Source organism: Rutidosis leptorrhynchoides, chromosome 1 (genome assembly GCF_046630445.1).
Source record: "Rutidosis leptorrhynchoides isolate AG116_Rl617_1_P2 chromosome 1, CSIRO_AGI_Rlap_v1, whole genome shotgun sequence".
Lineage (NCBI taxonomy): Eukaryota > Viridiplantae > Streptophyta > Magnoliopsida > Asterales > Asteraceae > Rutidosis > Rutidosis leptorrhynchoides.
Window position 1 is genome coordinate 565,219,100 of NC_092333.1, and position 20,148 is coordinate 565,239,247.

At 33.7% G+C, this 20,148-nt stretch overlaps 2 protein-coding genes across 5 annotated transcripts; both read right to left on the reverse strand.

The window, feature by feature from the left end:
• Positions 1 to 334: 334 nt before the first annotated feature.
• LOC139881451 (uncharacterized) lies at positions 335 to 4,150 on the reverse strand. The gene is made up of 2 exons (XM_071865927.1): positions 3,520 to 4,150; positions 335 to 636 (listed from the first exon to the last, which is right to left on the reverse strand). Exons 1-2 carry the CDS (start codon positions 3,813 to 3,815, stop codon positions 498 to 500), a joined length of 435 nt encoding a protein of 144 aa, XP_071722028.1. The 5' UTR covers positions 3,816 to 4,150; the 3' UTR covers positions 335 to 497.
• Positions 4,151 to 10,940: 6,790 nt separating this feature from the next.
• LOC139881461 (uncharacterized) lies at positions 10,941 to 14,532 on the reverse strand. 4 transcript variants are annotated; one of them, XR_011771726.1, is made up of 12 exons: positions 14,388 to 14,532; positions 14,170 to 14,302; positions 13,979 to 14,070; positions 13,694 to 13,899; positions 13,288 to 13,386; positions 12,966 to 13,154; positions 12,661 to 12,861; positions 12,405 to 12,558; positions 12,251 to 12,314; positions 12,107 to 12,172; positions 11,439 to 11,994; positions 10,941 to 11,053 (listed from the first exon to the last, which is right to left on the reverse strand). XR_011771726.1 is itself a non-coding variant. In XM_071865942.1 (11 exons), exons 1-11 carry the CDS (start codon positions 14,436 to 14,438, stop codon positions 11,918 to 11,920), a joined length of 1,293 nt encoding a protein of 430 aa, XP_071722043.1. In that variant the 5' UTR covers positions 14,439 to 14,532; the 3' UTR covers positions 11,341 to 11,917. The 4 variants fall into 4 exon arrangements, 3 of the variants coding, with proteins under 3 accessions (XP_071722043.1, XP_071722035.1, XP_071722049.1); XM_071865942.1 differs by lacking the exon at positions 10,941 to 11,053 and having other exon boundaries at positions 11,341 to 11,994; positions 13,288 to 13,347; XM_071865934.1 differs by lacking the exon at positions 10,941 to 11,053 and having other exon boundaries at positions 11,341 to 11,994.
• Between the last annotated feature and the right edge of the window lie 5,616 nt (positions 14,533 to 20,148).

The window sequence follows — 20,148 nt, forward strand, 5'->3', positions numbered from 1 at the left end:
TAGCTTAATTCACCTTTACGCGGTGTAAAAATCCCTTGGGCAAGATCACAAGTGAAAATTACAAAGGCTTAGGCAAAATGGCAGAGAATCAACAACCCATAAATGAGAGACCAAGCTCCCTATTTATAGTATTCGAGATATCCGCGGTTTGCGAGTCACTTAACTATCCGCGGAAACTCAGCGGGTTAAACCGCAGTTATCTATTTGCGCGGAAACACAACCGCTGTATTTATTTTCAGCGAACATTTCATATCTTTGCATTATAGTCCGCATAACTCTGCTCTTGGCTTTTGGCAAATAAAATATACATATATAATGCTATGTATATGATCAAAGTGCACTCCTGTAATTCTGTGAGAAAAAGACGAGTAAGCCCCCAAAGGGGTTACAGAAATAAACATCATATAGTTTGTTATCAAAATTATAGTAAGAAGAAGAATTTGTGAAATCACAAATTGTAGTGAGAAAGGGGATCAGTGATGTTTGCTCTAAGTTTGTTACTGATCAAATAAGTAGATATAAAAAATAAGTAGATATAATACCTCTTTAGGATCAGCCAATGTCGACAATATAGCAATATCAGTGGCATCTTTATTTTCCAACCATGATACAATATCAGTGGCATCTTTATAATACCTAGATTTTTCATTAAAGATATAATGCTAATCTTCTCATCTTCTGTAATCACGATAAATGTATTAACTATTTAGAGTTTCTTTTTTTTTTTTCTTTTTTTTTTTTGTTTCGTATGCAACCAAAATTTGATCAAGAATACAGAGGTACGAGCCTATAGATCAGATCAGATCCAGTTCAAGTAAGGTCGTGTCAACAAAAAATAGATGCTTGTCATCCTAACCCAACCCTGCCTCTTTAGGCTCAGCATAAACATTGAACTGTGAATCTGAACCATATGAAACACTGCCCAACAAAAAGTAGCTGATCCTTATGATTAACATACCTGTGATCATATGTATAAGGCTTAAACAATCAATATGAAAAAAAAAAAAAAAAAAATGAATAAAACAATTAAACCAAAAGGATCCACATTTTTAACCACACCTCTTGTTTTATTCATGTAATTAGATTAGATGGCCAATTATAGCCTTTTAAACCACCCACGTAGGTACAGTAAACAACCCACTAAACAATACTCCTACTTTCAACCTGAAGAACCAGTACAACCATTTGACCCATTCTCACATTCACCGACAACTTCGGACAACAACAACTAGAATCAAACTATGAATAATAACAAAACTCAATCCCACATAAGTGAGGTATGAGGAGGTAAGATATAGACAATCTTTCCTCTATCCTAGAATAAATACAAGTCATTTCTTTACCCAGAGTGGAACACCCAAAGAGTAGAGAAAGTCCTCTCCTCTCAATATTATATGGATAGAGAGATTGCTTCCGAATGGACCTCCGGGCCAATAAGTAGAATAAAAAAAAAGTTCGAGACGCCATGAAAATGGTAGAATCAAATTTCCATGGGTTTTAAACCTGCCTGAAGTTCAATTTAAGCTCTAAGTGACAGTCAAGTTGTCAATAAATCGACGTATAAAAATACTAATAATATTAATTAGACTAAAATTAACCGATAAACTTATGGGTTAAAAGCTAAAAATAGGCTACAAACTTACACAAATGTACTGATGTCGCCCACAAACTCATTTCTGTCCTATTGTCGCCTACAAACTTGTAAAAAATGTACTAATGTAAACAAAAATCTTTTTTTTACCGTCAACCCAAATGGTTGATTACATGTCTGCTGATTTGGAGCTTAGTTGGCATGCCACCTATATTTTTAATTATTAATTAATCTTTATATAATATATAAATTATAAATTTATACATATACAGAATACAAAAACAAAATTATCCCACATATATCGATCTCTAATTTAACTTCGAATTAAAGCTTCAAACAAACTGAAATATGTTCCTGGAGTAGCGATTTATAGGATTCATGAAGCAACTTCGATTAAAACATTAACATATTCCAGAATTCGTGAAGAACAGTTAGCGACTTCATCAAGTTCACATGAAGATTGAACTTTCGATTTAGCATGTTTTAGATCACGAATCCTTGGTAAAAATTGTTTCAAATCCATCCAATAACACTCGTCAATCATCAATTGATCCAGAAACATACCAGAAATCACGAGTTGATTCGTTGACCGTAAACTCATAAACTTTGACTTCATGAATTCGAGCTCGATACTTTGAGTTTGGATCTGAGATTTTGCATAGAGATCCACGACATGATTTGTAACAGATCTACAATTTTACTTTTCGCAAAATCTTTCTGAATAAGTCCGGAGGCTAAATCGGTTAAGGTTTTCGGTTAAGGATGAACTCGATCCAAATCGTGTTGAATCTAATGTTGTTAGCTGATTCTAATTGATAATGAAGCTTCGGTTTCTGTTTCTGATCACGTTTCTAAACTCATATGATGTTGAACATCATCAATTGACGAATTCAAGTTTGAGCTAGCATGATGAAGGTTCATGCATACTGTAGTAATAAAGGAAGAACGTGAATCTGGATTTTAAAATAAAAAAAATTACACGTAATGTGTTTTACAAGTTTAACCGGTAACAAGTAACAAAATGTTAACATGAGTACACGTTTTATAAGTTTGTAGGCTACAGTAGGACGGAAATGAGTTTGTGGGCGACATCGGTACATTTGTGTAAGTTTGTAGCCTATTTTTGGCTTTAACCCTAAACTTATTAAACCAAAAGACGCACCTATGCTTTTACCTGAAGATAACCAACTAACCCAACAATGTCTACATCGGTAATCAGTTATGATTTACCTCGTCCATTTTGTCGCCTCCAGATCGCAAGAAAAATAAGATGACGTTTACTGGATTTACATACATGAGATCGTCTTAGCACTCGCTCCAAGGTCTGAAGCCCTTCTAATTGTCTCAGCACCTTCATAACAAAGTGATTTAAAAAGAGAGAGAAAAAGGCATATAAATTCCTAAGTAGCGCGAAGACTCTCTTCATTATTTCTTAGCAATTAATAGGTACTTCATGTACATAAAACAAAAGCTTTCACCCAAGAAGCAAACATTGAATAAAAAGGAACACAAAATGAAAAAAAATATATTCTAAAAAGAGGTCTTTTGTTACTTGGAGAGCGACTTCTAGGGTGTGAAGTTCACTTTTGGTAAAAAAATTTCAATAGCCGAGTGTACGCTATTTTTACTCGAGTTTGTTTTTTGCCAGATTCAATATCTAATACGGAGTAGTTCATTATGAAATTAAAATGGATTTAACCTTCATAGTGCGAAATAATTTAACTACGCTCCATCAATATATGACAAAGCTATTCTCCTATCAGTCAGAATAAAGGGATGGAAGTGCACAACTATAATCCTATAGCATGCCTTATAAAAGATGAACATAATAAATCTTGTCAACAAAATTATAGTAAGAAAGGGAATTAATAAAATAGATCTTCATGTTTGCTAAATGTTTTAACAGAGCAAATAAGTAGAGATAATACCTCTTTAGGTCGGCCAACATCGAGATTATAGCAGTATCAATGTCATCTTGATTTTCAAACCTTGAAGCTCTAGTAGCCATCGTGACTTTGTCAACACCACTAGCAAAAACCTGCATGAATGTGTCCCCCTTTGGGCCAATCATAAACATTGAACTATCAATCTTAACCATATGACACATTCCCAAACATGCCCATCTAACAACCCTACTAAACACGGTTACCTGCGAATGTGTCTGCTTTTTCAACGAGGTCATCAACTGGAATGCGGCAAGTAGCTGATCCTTGGGTTGCCGCATTCCTAGGTGAATTAGTGATAATATGGCAACGAAATGACCATATTATCACTAACTCCTAGGTGTCTTCCTGTCTCCCTATCAATGGTCATTTTGTCGATTGAAAATTTTAGATTTTACAGGTAGTAACTAAAGATAGTAAATTTGACCCATTCCCTTATGAGTTGGTTAACTTAGGTAATCAGTTACGAATTAACACAGTCCATTTTGTCACCTCTACATGGCAAGGAAAACAAGAGACATTTACTGGGTTTACATACCTTTAATCAACTTTAAACCCGCTCCAAAGTTTAAAGCCCTTCTAATAGTCTCAACACCATCATGATGAGATGGATTAAAATAAGGAAGAATACCTACAAATTCCTAAGGATGACCAAGACTGCCTTTGCTATTAGCATGAACTGAGAAGCAACCACTGAATGTATAAGAACAAATATGAAATAACAATATTCTAAAAAGAGGTCTTTGTTACCTGGCAAGCTACTCCACGAGAGCGAAGCTCACGTTCGACAAATTTGTCATAACAAGAGTATCCTTTTTAATTTTTATTTTATCTATGGTATGTTTTTTGCCGCATTCAAAAACTAGTTGTAATATATGACCTGCACCTCTGTTAACTCTATGCATCTTCCCCTCTCCATACCCGGGTTTGTTTTTTTGCCAGATTCAATATCTAATAGTTCATTTGAAATGAAAATGGATTTAACCTTTGTAGTGTAAACAATCTGAATTACCTCTGGTACACCTTCGCTCGTACTATGCAACTTCCCCGCTCCATCAATATATGACAAAGTTGTTCTCCTATCAGTCTGAATAAAGTGATGGAAGTACACTTCTGTAATCCTATAGCATGACATACAAAAATTGAACATTATATTTTTCCTTGTAGTTTTCCAGGCTCCAGAGGATTGCCAGTAGGTGACCTGAAAATTTTGCAGGTCAAAGTTATACCTAAGGTAGTAAGTATCTAGAGGTGGGAATTCTGACCCATTTACTTATGAATACTTCTACATAGGTAATCAGTTATGATTTAACCCGTTCATTTTTTTCACCTATAGATTGCAAGAATAACAAGATAGACGTTTACCGAATTAACATACACGAGATCATCTTATCACTCACTCCAAGTTCTGAAGCCCTTCTAATCGTCTCAACACTGTCATGACGAGGTGGATTAAAAAGAGGAAGAAAGCCTACAAATTCCCATGTATCGCCAAGCCTGCCTTTACTATTTCTTTGCTACTACTAAGTACTTCAAGTACATAAAACAAAAACATTGAACCAAGAAGAAAACACTGAATAAATATGAACACAATGAAAATAAAAATTATATTTTAAAAAGAGGTCATATGCTAAATGGCGAGCGACTTCTAGACGCGAAGTCCACTTTCGGAAACTTGGTGAGCAAATGAGTGTACCAAATAACAAAAGCATCTAACCAGTAAGCAAATTCCTAAGGACGGCCAAGACTGAGTTTACTAATGGTATATACTTCTTGTACAAGTAACAAAAGTATCTAACCGATAAGCAAACATTGAACAAAAGAACAAATTTGAAAATATATATATTGTACAAAGAGGTAATTTGTTACCTGGCGAGCTATACTCCAAGAGAGCGAACTTGACGTTCGGCAAATTTATCAATTATTGAGCTCAACCTATTTTTATCTCTGGTATGTTTTTTGCCAGATTAGAAAACAAATAGTTCCTATGAAATGAAAAAGGAATTAACATTCGACTATATGACCTGCTCTTGTGCAGCTCTGCTTACTCTATCCATCTTCCCTTCTCCATCAATATGTTGTTCTCTTATCAGTCAGATTATAGGAACGAAAGTGTACTCCTATAATCCTATAGTGTGCCTTTCAAAAATAAACATTCTATAATTTGTTACCAACTAGTTGTGGAGCCCTCGCTTCGCGCCGAGGGCTCCGTTTTGAATGCAAGTTAAAAAAAAAGTCTTGAACTATTTTGTAAAAAAGAATTGGTTTCGACATCTAACATTGAAGGGTTGTTCCTTTTGTGAAAGTTGCTTCTTTTAGCGTTCGGGTTTTATTTAAAAAAAAAAGTTAGTAAAGTGGGGGTTCGATTTGTATTTTAATAAAAGTTAGGGGGTTAAGTTTGTGAAATTTGGAAAAAATATACGTATAAAGTGGGAGTTCGATTTGCATTTTAATAAAAGTTAGGGGGTTAAGTTTGTGAAAATTGAATATTAGTAAAAAAAAAAAGTTAGTAAAGTGGGGGTTCAATTTGTATTTTAATAAAAGTTAGGGGTTTAAGTTTGTGAAATTTGGGGAAAAGTATGCGTATAAAGTGGGGGTTCGATTTGTATGTTAATAAAAGTTAGAGGGTTTAGTTTGGGAAAAGTGGAAAAAGGAATAGTACTATTTATTTCTCCTTTGTCTTTTAGATATAGGTATATAATATTATAGTAAGAAAGGGAATACCTACTTATAATCATTGAACATCAACGCTATACTAGTAATGGCATCTTGATTTTCAAACTTTGAAGATCTATCAGCGATCAAAACAACCTCGCATTCGTCAACGCCACCCTGCATGGGCTGTGTTTTATCAAACGGGTCAATGACTTTTCTCTAGCAAAAAAAAAGGGTTTCAAACGGGTCAAAATGTGTCAAAATGGGTTCATATAACCTTCTGATCATTTTATTCAATACCTAAATTTTCATTGTAGATGTAATTTGATCTTCTGTAATCAGGATAACTTTTTCGTATTCTTACGTCCAAAAAAGTAGTTGCTTGTCATCCCAAACCAACCCAGGCCCTTTAGGCCCATCATAAACAATTACGGAGTAACTGTCACTGAACAATATCGGATGGATGTGCACTTATGTAACTACCCTTTCCCTTACCCTTTCATATATAAGATCGTATACCTAATTATATACCACATATGATGTAGTTAGCATTTAGTTAGAGCAATTACTTAACATCCATACGAAATATACTGGATGTTGAAACCTATATATAATATATGTAAGGAGAAATCACAGACCATCATCATCTGCACCATAAAGGTCTTACATGGTTCATACAGCCCTCAATCATTTGATTGTTCCCAATAGACATAACCTGTGGGAAACACAAAGCTAACAAAAAAATGTCAGTACATCTTGATAATACATTTTCAGAAGTGTGATAAGCAAAAACAGGAAAACGTTACTCACGAAAATAACAACGAAGTTGAGTTAGTATTTTTCCTATCATAATTTGTCTCCCTTGCATCAGTTACATTTTGTATCATCATCAAGAATTCAAGAGAGTTCATACAACCCTCGCATCTGATGATTCCCAATAGCCATAACCTGATGGAAACACAAAGCTAAAAGGTTCCAAGTTATGCAGTGCATAAATAGTTTCATGGAAACGGACATTTTGTTTGGCAATGCACTGATAGGGTCTGATATTTAAAAGAATCATAAGAAAAAAGAAAGATAATATGCAACAGAATTAAAGGACAGTAAAAAAAAAAGTATAAAAGAATTATTGTAGTCTGCAGCCAAAATCATACGCGACTCCTTACGATATCAGTACGGCATTGATGTCCCCACAAATTTTGTATATACAAAGAGCAGTCATAGCCTTCTCATTGGATTATTTGACCTACAAACCATTGATCCAAATCTTGATAGCTCATATAAAGTTTCTTTAAATTTAACCCCAACCTTCAAATTTAATACCGAATCAACCCTATTTTCCAAACACAAAAAAACACCCTTGTACAGCAAAACACACCACAAAAAGAAACCCTAAAACATAAATAGATCCTTCTTTGATAACCTTAAGATAATAACAAGTATTTTTTTAAAAATCAAAACAGACACTACCAAACTACAGCTATTAACCTAGTTTCTTCAAATCGAAGACCTATAAAAAAATCCACTTTTCTTACAACACTTCAAATATTCAGGATCAATGCATAATAATAGATAACATCAAATTCAGTTTATTCCAAAAGACAAACTTTTACTTTTAAAACCTAAGCCCAAATAATGAATCAAGATTCATTATTTGCACCCAAGAACATGAAATATACCCAAAAAACAAGAACTGTAGAGCCAAATTTCACACACTGATTCAAATCTTGAAAACACGTATACAATTCTTTAATTTTTAACCCCGATTTTTTAAACTTTTTAAGCCGAAACAGCAATATTTCCCAAAAAAAGCATTTACCATTGTATAGCAAACACACCAAAAAATGAAACCCTAAAACAAAATTAAACATAAAATTAAATTAATCGTCTTTTTAATAAACCTTAAGATAACAGACGATTAACAACTTCACTAAGAAACTGGTTTAGCGCTTACAATTTCTTAAGACTCCGTACGACTTCCGTGTCGCCGATGGAATACCTTGAACGCCGGCCGCCACTGCTAACCAGATTATCACCGGAAAAGAAGGAGAAAAAACAGATATTAGGAAGTGATAGTAGGATAGAATGAACGGAATAATTTTGCGACGGTGATGGAGGATTTGAACGTTGGAAACAATTTCAAGAAAATATTGGAGCGTTTGGTCGGTGGGGGTTTATGAATTGGAGCGTGTTTATTTTGTGAAGAGGGATGGGGTTTGTGATGGTATTTATAGTTTTAGCATTAGCTTTACAACTAAGCTACTGCTGGTAATTTTTAATTTATTTTATTACCGTTATAAATAAATTATAAAGACCGAGTAACTTTTTTGGACTACTCTCAATCATCACACTACTTTTTCAACTACTCTGTGTCATAACAGCGTCACCTCAGCAGCTTCTCCCAACCACATTCACTAACAACCATCAGTCCATCACACCAACCACATTGACCCCACATCAATATTGTATTCTATAATTAATTTCTTATTTCTTTATTAATATATTATTAATATTATTAAATTTATTTTTTAAAATTCAAATATAACGGCTATATAGCCGACCGTTTTTTTACTTTTTTTATTTTTTGTTCAAAAAAACGGCTAGTTTTTTTCTTTTATAAATACATCCACTAACTCATATCCTTTTACACACCTAACTTCTCAACTCAAAATCAAAACTCTTCAAACCAGTCAAAATGAAAACAATTCCTCCAATGATTGTCAAATAATGAGTTTTTTTTAGTTGTTTTAGTTGTAGTTGAGTATGAAAATTATGAGCAAAGGGGTATAGATCTCAACCAGTACCAGTCACCGCCAAGGAACCACCGTATCGGTACCACCGTACCAGTACCACCGTTACAGATCTCAACCACCACGCAGATATCTACCACCGCACCACCATACTGATCTCAACCACCATCGCCCCACTACTAGTGCGTAACGCTTTATGTTCTTTGATATGGGAGTTCTCGAGCTCTGTAATTTTTTTTTTTTTTTTGGTTTTCATTCATCCTTTTATAGTTGATTGTAAATTGTGATGTTTATAATTTTTATCAGGTAAATCTCATGAAAAATCGCATGTGGTTTTTTTATTGATAATTGAATAAGATGATAAGATCTGGGGATAATCTGCTTGACCTTTGAATAAGATAGATAAATATGATAGATACAGTAACAGATATAAATATATGGGTGTACGGGTGTTTTGGTCATTTGATAGAAGTCCACGTCATTTCCTTTTATCAGAAATCTGCCAATTGAATATATTATATATATAAATACAAATCCATTCCGTTACTTTCTTTTAAGACCAAATGTTTAACGAAATCTAATTCTCAAGAACTTAAATCCGTTACATTTCAATTCCTTTTAGAGATTCTATTCCTTTCAAAAACATTCTTTGAGCCAAACGGGCCCTAAAACGTTTTTTAGGGTGGAATGTTCCGCCAAGATTAAAAACTAAGCGTTGATAATTAAATAAATAAATGTTGGGGAAAATAATGAATTAATGATCAAACTTAACTTATAAATCTAATGAGTCAAATTAGTCTGAACAACTGAAATTTTTGTAAGCAATGAAGACTGGAAATTTACAAATTTCATGGATAGGTAGTCTGGAATCCACAGAATATACACATTTTTTAAACTGAACGATGAATTTCAAGATTCAATGTTTAGCAAACTACTAGTTATGGAGATTATTTTGAAACTCGTAACAAATATTAAAAATGAATATCTGATTCTATCCTTAAAAAGAAGATCATCTACGTTGCTCAAATAATCAATGGATTAGGCACGATCTCAAGAAACAAGAAATCAAACTTGGAATTAATTACTCTAAGTTCTAAGTTAACCTATTTGTTTTAGTATATAGATAATAGAAGATGCTTCTTTGTATAAGGTGTCCGCGCTATTGAATATTATTGATTGTAATTGTTCGTTTAATTCTTCCACACTCGTGACAAATATTGTTAGTAATCGCTGAATACTAAATTTGTATTATCATATTAACCACTACGTATTAGACAAAAATGATGAATAGTACTAAAGGCAGTTTCGTCTTTTTACATCTTTTACTGTAGCAACAGAATCACTGTAACCCGTAGCAACAGAATCACTGTAGCAATGGTACTGTAGCATTTTTTTTGGTTTCTTTTATATTTTCTCTACCCGTTATAACAATTTTTTTTATTTTATCTTTTTTGGTTTCCTTTATATTTTTCTCCACAAAATAACGACTTAATTGCGTTAAATTTTTAAAAGTCAACAATTCCATACCAAAACGCGGAGATGCACGTATATTGTTAATTTAAAATAACATTTAAATCTTTGATGGGTTATACCTTTTAGTTCGACTCGAGTTGCGTTTCAACAACATCATCATTAGCCACGAAATAATTTTACAAAACTAAACGCAATAAAATACATTGAAAATCGAACTCCCGGCGCGAAGCGAGGGTTCGACAACTAGTTGATCACTAAGTTTCAGAACTATCAATAGTACCCAACAATGTTACATTTTACAGAATCTAAAACCTAGCTAATGAAAATAATTCAAGTCAATTCCTGAAAAAGTAAATTAAAAAACTGAAGTTACTAAAATCAAATCTGTGCTTTTCAAATAAAATAAAATAAAAATAAAATCTGTGAACAGAGGAGGAATTTGTTGAATGATTAAGCACTGAATGATTTAGAGTTCTGAATGGTTCAAAAGCTCTGAATCAGTATCATTCTGAATGAAATTTCAGTGTTTGATAAAATTTCTGAATCAAATCTCTTAATGACATAAAATTACTGTTTTAACCTTAGAAAAAAAAAAAAAAAAAAAATAAGCATAAGCACATCATCTTCCTCCAATTTACAACCTGTAAAAAAAATATCACATGAGCATATTATTATTATAGCACCCCCATCAATTAGCATATTGTGTATTATTATTATTATTATTATATTTATATTTATTATTGTTATTTATTTATTTATTATTATTATATTATATATTATTGTATTGTATTTGGCATTACCTAAAGAGTAAAGCAACATTTTACTTCCAGAACAACAAAGAAGCTTGCAACAATTATTGATGGAAAAAAAACTAACTGCAGGAAACATAATTAAATTTTTTTTGTTTTATAAATCTTTAAAATCAAGTAATCAAATTTTTTAGTGTTGTAGGAGGATATGTGCGTGTGTATATAATAGTAAAAGAGAGAATAAAAATTAGAGATTGTGAGGATGAGAAGAATTTACCTGGTGTAAAGGCATCGATTTGGAAGAAGGAAGAAGGAAGCAACGATGAGAGATGAGGAACAAATGGAATTCAGAAATAAAAAAGGGGTATTGGAGGAAACAAGTAGGCACCGGATAGTTCAGAGACAATATGGGAGGTGAACGATTCAGAGGGTTTATTTCCCTCGTTCAGCATGAGGCCTCATTCAGATTCTCAAATCAAACACTCTGAATGCTGAATGCTGACTGATTCAGTGTTCAGATCTGAATGGAACCATTCAGAAGTAAACAAACACACCCAACCACCTCAGCCAGTTTATCACAACATCCTGGCTATCTTTAACCATTCTCACACACAGCTCATTGGCGATATATCTTCTCATTATCTGGATGCATTGGGCTTAAAAGTTGGTCTATAGCTTGCATGGTCCCACTGGTCCATAACAAACTCCTCAATCTGCTCTGCATGATTTTGTAACCAAAACTATTGCCTCAGAACCTCAAAAATAAAATTCTTGAGGTAAGTTTTCAAACTTGCTGGCTAAGAAGTTCTTGTACTTATGTTGAAGGTCTCCACCTACAAACATGTTTCACGCGCACATAGTAAATAGTAGCCCATGCATGCAGACATGTAGTCCTACGGTCCTACCATTGGAACGTTCTAGGAGGTGCCAGAGTTACAAGAATACCTTTGCATTCAAATGGAGCAATATTCTTCTGTTGGGTAGACTGAACCAACTTGACAAAATCCATGCCTGGAAAAAAAGTTGGAAGGTTTATTAAACATAACGAAACTGATTAATCCATAAACACGTTTATAATTTTCGCCTCACCAGATATCTGATTCACTCCGTCGTTTACATTAACCAGAAACGAAGGAATTTGGTTATCTACCAACTGCGGCAACGAAACAAAAATTGACATGGATTCGTTATTTCTTAGATCATAAAGATATTCACGTTTAACTGAGAAAAGAATGATTAACACCTTTGCGAAAAGAGATTTGGCGATCTGTAACGGATCATAAAGATATGAACTTGTATTATATGCAGGATTGAATGTACCGTTTTTATACCCTGCTAAAAAGTGATAAGCTGCTTGACCAGGGGAGAGTTTTGAGATAGCAGGGATTACACCTGAACTGCTTCATTAAGTTGATAACATTAGTCATTAGGGTTTGTGTTGTATGAAACAAGTGTGAATATATTAAAAAATATTCTTGCAGATTATAAAGTCTAATTACCTATCAGCTGATTCAAAAACAACTGCAACTTGAAAATTGGATGGAAGCAGACTTTTATGATTGGCGGTTCGAAACAAAGTCGAAACACCGTGAGGAGATATAATCGTACCTCCATGATTTGTAACCAATTGATTTGAGCATGATTTAACGGTGTCTTTGGAAACGAACATAAGAAATATGGTATTGCAAAAGACCAATATTCTATAATTCAGAGTATACAGACGTAAGCAAAGAAAAAAACATATCAAACAGAATTTAAGAAGTAAAGAATGTGTAGAGGTGGTAATTTCAACCCATTTAATTACCTAGGGTGCAGAAGAAGGCCTCCCCTAGATGTTATAATCGGTTCAGCTAAGGTAGCAAGTGCCTTTGTAATACCATTTGCGTCACATAAAGCTTTACCAGATACAACCATAAACGATTGATCGGTATCAACAGCAATAAGTCCATTATTTAAATCAATTCCAAGACCCACTGCATCAACAGCATTCGAGCTGGATTTAAATAATTATCCATATCAGAAATGAGTATACAAATATAGGATGCACAAACTAAAAAAAGCAGCAAATAAGAAACATAGGAGAAACGAAAAAACATTATGTGAAACAAAGATGTGTCAATCTTGACCTGATTAAATATAAATGGGTCCATTTGGGTTGAGTTGAATCTCTAACAGATATGCAAACACTTAAGCAAAAGCTAAACGGGTCAAACAGGTTGAAAGACCTCCAAAGAGAATTCTCAATGCTTGCAACTGTCATACTCATATAAGTAAAAAATATCTAAAATCTATTGAAATAATACATACATTTTATAATTATATTAAAATTAAAAATCTGCAAATTTCAGGCTACAAGTGTTTTATCTCAATCCAATATAGGTCGGTACAAAATATAAAACTTGTTGTTTTGAAGAACTACACACCCTGCAGCTCAATCATTTTTAATATCTGTATTAAAATTGAATCTCTCATGTTTAAAAGATTGATTTAGATATTTAAAAGAATGCATACTATATGAGTCACTAAGAAGACCTTATGGAAGAGGCAACATATACAGTGAGAGGGCATGGATCATGTGAAACCGCACGCATACTCGTTTCCCAAAGGATACGATGAAATGTACATATACCATTTGGACTATCACTTATCACCCGAACTTTTACATCAGTTTGAGGAGACGAACCAATAGCACCATCATGAACATAAATATCTGGTACAGATGATATGTGGGTTGTCACCTGAAATTAAAGTCGAATATATATAATATAAATAAAAATATAAATCAATTAAAATTAGAAGATGCAACTTGAGACCTGCCTGTTTAAAAAATCTACCAAATTGTGCTTTTGAAATATTTGATTTTTTTACAAGATTGCCTCTGATATATATAGGAGTTCCAGTCAAAGAATCTAAGGAATTAAAACAAGAAAATATATTTATATTCATTTAAGATTAAATTAGAAAAAAGGGGGATAAAATTAACAGCGTGAACATGAAAAAGACACTACCTTTATTAGTAGTTGCAATTGCACCTCTTTGTTGTAGCTCTGAAATTGTTAGGTTTTTAAAAACCTTTTCATTTACAATTACACCTTTTTTAGCTAAAGCCAAATTAAGACCATAAGAAATCCAGGACCTTCTCTGCAAGATAAAACTGAAATCTATAAATTACTACAGTACTATAATAAATTATGAATAAATAATGTAAATAGCAAAGAAAAAGAACCAGATAGTGATGAGCAGTAGGTCTTCTTAGGTCTCTCAAAACACCGACCATCTAAACCTCAACAAGTGAACAAGTAGCAGCGAAGGGGCTTCTCTATTCACTCTCGACAAATTTTTTTTTTTTTTTTTTTTCTAAACGTATAATAACGAATCCAAACATGAATAAGCAAAAGTCCCTCTTTATTAACATTTTTTTTCCAACGGCAATATATATTAAACACCAAAAAGATACACGAAAGACACCCTCAAAAAAAGGGGAAGAAACACGAGACTAACAAAACAAAGAAGCACGAAAACACGAACTAACAAAACACGGTTGCGAAGAAAGCAACCAAACACGGACTATACAACAACAAAAAGAAGAACTTGGAGAGATACAAGTAGTAGCTTGGATTAGCTTTCCAAATGTCCCAATCGAAGATAACGCCACGAACTCTTTTGGAGATCCACTCAAAGGATGTAAGTTGCAACTCACTTAAAGCCATCGAGATGTTCCATTTTTTATTACGAAACACCATGTTATTTCTATATTTCCAAATAAGGTACAACCCAATCCACAGAGTGGCTTGCCACGCCAATTTGCCAACTTTGGAAAAGTTATTACTATCGGAAGTCTTGATGAGATTATGCATATTATTTATGTTGAAGCTTAAACTCCACTAATGATACCGCAACCCGCATGCGCATTCAATCCGTATGCGGGCCCTTGATAGCATGCGAATGCGTATACCTTGTATGCGGTATGCGGTATGCGTCATGCGGTTATGTATCGAATGCCTTTGTTCCCGGTGAGGCAGTTACTTGGTCATCAAGTCAATATCTTTTCCATAATTATATCCGAGATTCGGGCGAGTTAGTTATGGACGAGATTATCATTATCTTCGGTGATTCTAGAATTAGGGTTTGCCTATATATACAAACCTTTATTGTCGTTCTAAACACACAATCACATTACGTAACCATCATCTAATACACGTCTTACGTAACCAGCATCGTCTAACATCTTCTCAAGGTCAACAGGTTAGTTTCTCGTTAATTAGTACCTACGACCTTACTTGGGGCCTTCCTGAAATGTCCCGTTCTTATTGATTAAAAACGTTCCATATTAATTGATTTCGTTGCGAGGTTTTGACCTCTATATGAGACGTTTTTCAAAGACTGCATTCATTTTTAAACAAACCATAACCTTTATTTCATCAATAAAGGTTTAAAAAGCTTTACGTAGATTATCAAATAATGATAATCTAAAATATCCTGTTTACACACGACCATTACATAATGGTTTACAATACAAATATGTTACAACAAAATAAGTTTCTTGAATGCAGTTTTTACACAATATCATACAAGCATGGACTCCAAATCTTGTCCTTATTTAAGTATGCGACAGCGGAAGCTCTTAATAATCACCTGAGAATAAACATGCTTAAAACGTCAACAAAAATGTTGGTGAGTTATAGGTTTAACCTATATATATCAAATCGTAACAATAGACCACAAGATTTCATATTTCAATACACATCCCATACATCGAGATAAAAATCATTCATATGGTGAACACCTGGTAACCGACAATAACAAGATGCATATATAAGAATATCCCCATCATTCCGGGACACCCTTCGGATATGATATAAATTTCGAAGTACTAAAGCATCCGGTACTTTGGATGGGGTTTGTTAGGCCCAATAGATCTATCTTTAGAGTTCGCGTCAATTAGGGTGTCTGTTCCCTAATTCTTAGATTACCAGACTAAATAAAAAGGGGCATATTCGATTTCGATAATTCAACCATAGAATGTAGTTTCACGTACTTGTGTCTATTTTGTAAATCATTTATAAAACCTGCATGTATTCTCATCCCAAAAATTTTAGATTTTAAAAGTGGGACTATAACTCACTTTCACAGATTTTTACTTCGTCGGGAAGTAAGACTTGGCCACTGGTTGATTCACGAACCTATAACAATATATACATATATATCAAAGTATGTTCAAAATATATTTACAACACTTTTAATATATTTTGATGTTTTAAGTTTATTAAGTCAGCTGTCCTCGTTAGTAACCTACAACTAGTTGTCCACAGTTAGATGTACAGAAATAAATCGATAAATATTATCTTGAATCAATCCACGACCCAGTGTATACGTATCTCAGTATTGATCACAACTCAAACTATATATATTTTGGAATCAACCTCAACCCTGTATAGCTAACTCCAACATTCACATATAGAGTGTCTATGGTTGTTCCGAAATATATATAGATGTGTCGACATGATAGGTCGAAACATTGTATACGTGTCTATGGTATCTCAAGATTACATAATATATAATACAAGTTGATTAAGTTATGGTTGGAATAGATTTGTTACCAATTTTCACGTAGCTAAAATGAGAAAAATTATCCAATCTTGTTTTACCCATAACTTCTTCATTTTAAATCCGTTTTGAGTGAATCAAATTGCTATGGTTTCATATTGAACTCTATTTTATGAATCTAAACAAAAAAAGTATAGGTTTCTAGTCGGAAAAATAAGTTACAAGTCGTTTTTGTAAAGGTAGTCATTTCAGTCGAAAGAACGACGTCTAGATGACCATTTTAGAAAACATACTTCCACTTTGAGTTTAACCATAATTTTTGGATATAGTTTCATGTTCATAATAAAAATCATTTTCTCAGAATAACAACTTTTAAATCAAAGTTTATCATAGTTTTTAATTAACTAACCCAAAACAGCCCGCGGTGTTACTACGACGGCGTAAATCCGGTTTTACGGTGTTTTTCGTGTTTCCAGGTTTTAAATCATTAAGTTAGCATATCATATAGATATAGAACATGTGTTTAGTTGATTTTAAAAGTCAAGTTAGAAGGATTAACTTTTGTTTGCGAACAAGTTTAGAATTAACTAAACTATGTTCTAGTGATTACAAGTTTAAACCTTCGAATAAGATAGCTTTATATGTATGAATCGAATGATGTTATGAACATCATTACTACCTTAAGTTCCTTGGATGAACCTACTGGAAAAGAGAAAAATGGATCTAGCTTCAATGGATCCTTGGATGGCTCAAAGTTCTTGAAGCAAAATCATGACACGAAAACAAGTTCAAGTAAGATCATCACTTGAAATAAGATTGTTATAGTTATAGAAATTGAACCAAAGTTTGAATATGATTATTACCTTGTATTAGAATGATAACCTACTGTAAGAAACAAAGATTTCTTGAGGTTGGATGATCACCTTACAAGATTGGAAGTGAGCTAGCAAACTTGAAAGTATTCTTGATTTTATGAAACTAGAACTTTTGGAATTTATGAAGAACACTTAGAACTTGAAGATAGAACTTGAGAGAGATCAATTAGATGAAGAAAATTGAAGAATGAAAGTGTTTGTAGGTGTTTTTGGTCGTTGGTGTATGGATTAGATATAAAGGATATGTAATTTTGTTTTCATGTAAATAAGTCATGAATGATTACTCATATTTTTGTAATTTTATGAGATATTTCATGCTAGTTGCCAAATGATGGTTCCCACATGTGTTAGGTGACTCACATGGGCTGCTAAGAGCTGATCATTGGAGTGTATATACCAATAGTACATACATCTAAAAGCTGTGTATTGTACGAGTACGAATACGGGTGCATACGAGTAGAATTGTTGATGAAACTGAACGAGAATGTAATTGTAAGCATTTTTGTTAAGTAGAAGTATTTTGATAAGTGTATTGAAGTCTTTCAAAAGTGTATAAATACATATTAAAACACTACATGTATATACATTTTAACTGAGTCGTTAAGTCATCGTTAGTCGTTACATGTAAGTGTTGTTTTGAAACCTTTAGGTTAACGATCTTGTTAAATGTTGTTAACCCAATGTTTATAATATCAAAAGAGATTTTAAATTATTATATTATCATGATATTATGATGTACGAATATCTCTTAATATGATATATATACATTAAATGTCGTTACAACGATAAACGTTACATATATGTCTCGTTTCAAAATCATTAAGTTAGTAGTCTTGTTTTTACATATGTAGTTCATTGTTAATATAATTAATGATATGTTTACTTATCATAATATCATGTTAACTATATATATAACCATATATATGTCATCATATAGTTTTTTACAAGTTTTAACGTTCGTGAATCACCGGTCAACTTGGGTGGTCAATTGTCTATATGAAACCTATTTCAATTAATCAAGTCTTAACAAGTTTGATTGCTTAACATGTTGGAAACATTTAATCATGTAAACATCAATCTCAATTAATATATATAAACATGGAAAAGTTCGGGTCACTACAGTACCTACCCGTTAAATAAATTTCGTCCCGAAATTTTAAGCTGTTGAAGGTGTTGACGAATCTTCTGGAAATAGATGCGGGTATTTCTTCTTCATCTGATCTTCACGCTCCCAGGTGAACTCGGGTCCTCTACGAGCATTCCATCGAACCTTAACAATTGGTATCTTGTTTTGCTTAAGTCTTTTAACCTCACGATCCATTATTTCGACGGGTTCTTCGATGAATTGGAGTTTTTCGTTGATTTGGATTTCATCTAACGGAATAGTGAGATCTTCTTTAGCAAAACATTTCTTCAAATTCGAGACGTGGAAAGTGTTATGTACAGCCGCGAGTTGTTGAGGTAACTCAAGTCGGTAAGCTACTGGTCCGACACGATCAATAATCTTGAATGGTCCAATATACCTTGGATTTAATTTCCCTCGTTTACCAAATCGAACAACGCCTTTCCAAGGTGAAACTTTAAGCATGACCATCTCTCCAATTTCAAATTCTATATCTTTTCTTTTAATGTCAGCGTAGCTCTTTTGTCGACTTTGGGCGGTTTTCAACCGTTGTTGAATTTGGATGATCTTCTCGGTAGTTTCTTGTATAATCTCCGGACCCGTAATCTGTCTATCCCCCACTTCACTCCAACAAATCGGAGACCTGCACTTTCTACCATAAAGTGCTTCAAACGGCGCCATCTCAATGCTTGAATGGTAGCTGTTGTTGTAGGAAAATTCTGCTAACGGCAGATGTCGATCCCAACTGTTTCCGAAATCAATAACACATGCTCGTAGCATGTCTTCAAGCGTTTGTATCGTCCTTTCGCTCTGCCCATCAGTTTGTGGATGATAGGCAGTACTCATGTCTAGACGAGTTCCTAATGCTTGCTGTAATGTCTGCCAGAATCTTGAAATAAATCTGCCATCCCTATCAGAGATAATAGAGATTGGTATTCCATGTCTGGAGACGACTTCCTTCAAATACAGTCGTGCTAACTTCTCCATCTTGTCATCTTCTCTTATTGGTAGGAAGTGTGCTGATTTGGTGAGACGATCAACTATTACCCAAATAGTATCAAAACCACTTGCAGTCCTTGGCAATTTAGTGATGAAATCCATGGTAATGTTTTCCCATTTCCATTCCGGGATTTCGGGTTGTTGAAGTAGACCTGATGGTTTCTGATGCTCAGCTTTGACCTTAGAACACGTCAAACATTCTCCTACGTATTTAGCAACATCGGCTTTCATACCCGGCCACCAAAAATGTTTCTTGAGATCCTTGTACATCTTCCCCGTTCCAGGATGTATTGAGTATCTGGTTTTATGAGCTTCTCTAAGTACCATTTCTCTCATATCTCCAAATTTTGGTACCCAAATCCTTTCAGCCCTATACCGGGTTCCGTCTTCCCGAATATTAAGATGCTTCTCCGATCCTTTGGGTATTTCATCCTTTAAATTTC

Bases quoted from the DNA above. Each gene is read 5' to 3' on its own strand.
- LOC139881451 (XM_071865927.1), bottom strand. From the start codon at position 3,815: ATGCGGCAACCCAAGGATCAGCTACTTGCCGCATTCCAGTTGATGACC. The intron at 637-3,519 runs GTATTATCTCTA...TGAAAAATCTAG, and splicing joins ATGTTGGCCGACCTAAAGAG to GTATTATAAAGATGCCACTG.
- LOC139881461 (XM_071865934.1), bottom strand. From the start codon at position 14,438: ATGGTCGGTGTTTTGAGAGACCTAAGAAGACCTACTGCTCATCACTAT. The intron at 12,559-12,660 runs GTAATTAGACTT...TTAATGAAGCAG, and splicing joins GTTTTTGAATCAGCTGATAG to TTCAGGTGTAATCCCTGCTA. The intron at 12,173-12,250 runs GTGAGGCGAAAA...CTTTTTTTCCAG, and splicing joins CGGAGTGAATCAGATATCTG to GCATGGATTTTGTCAAGTTG.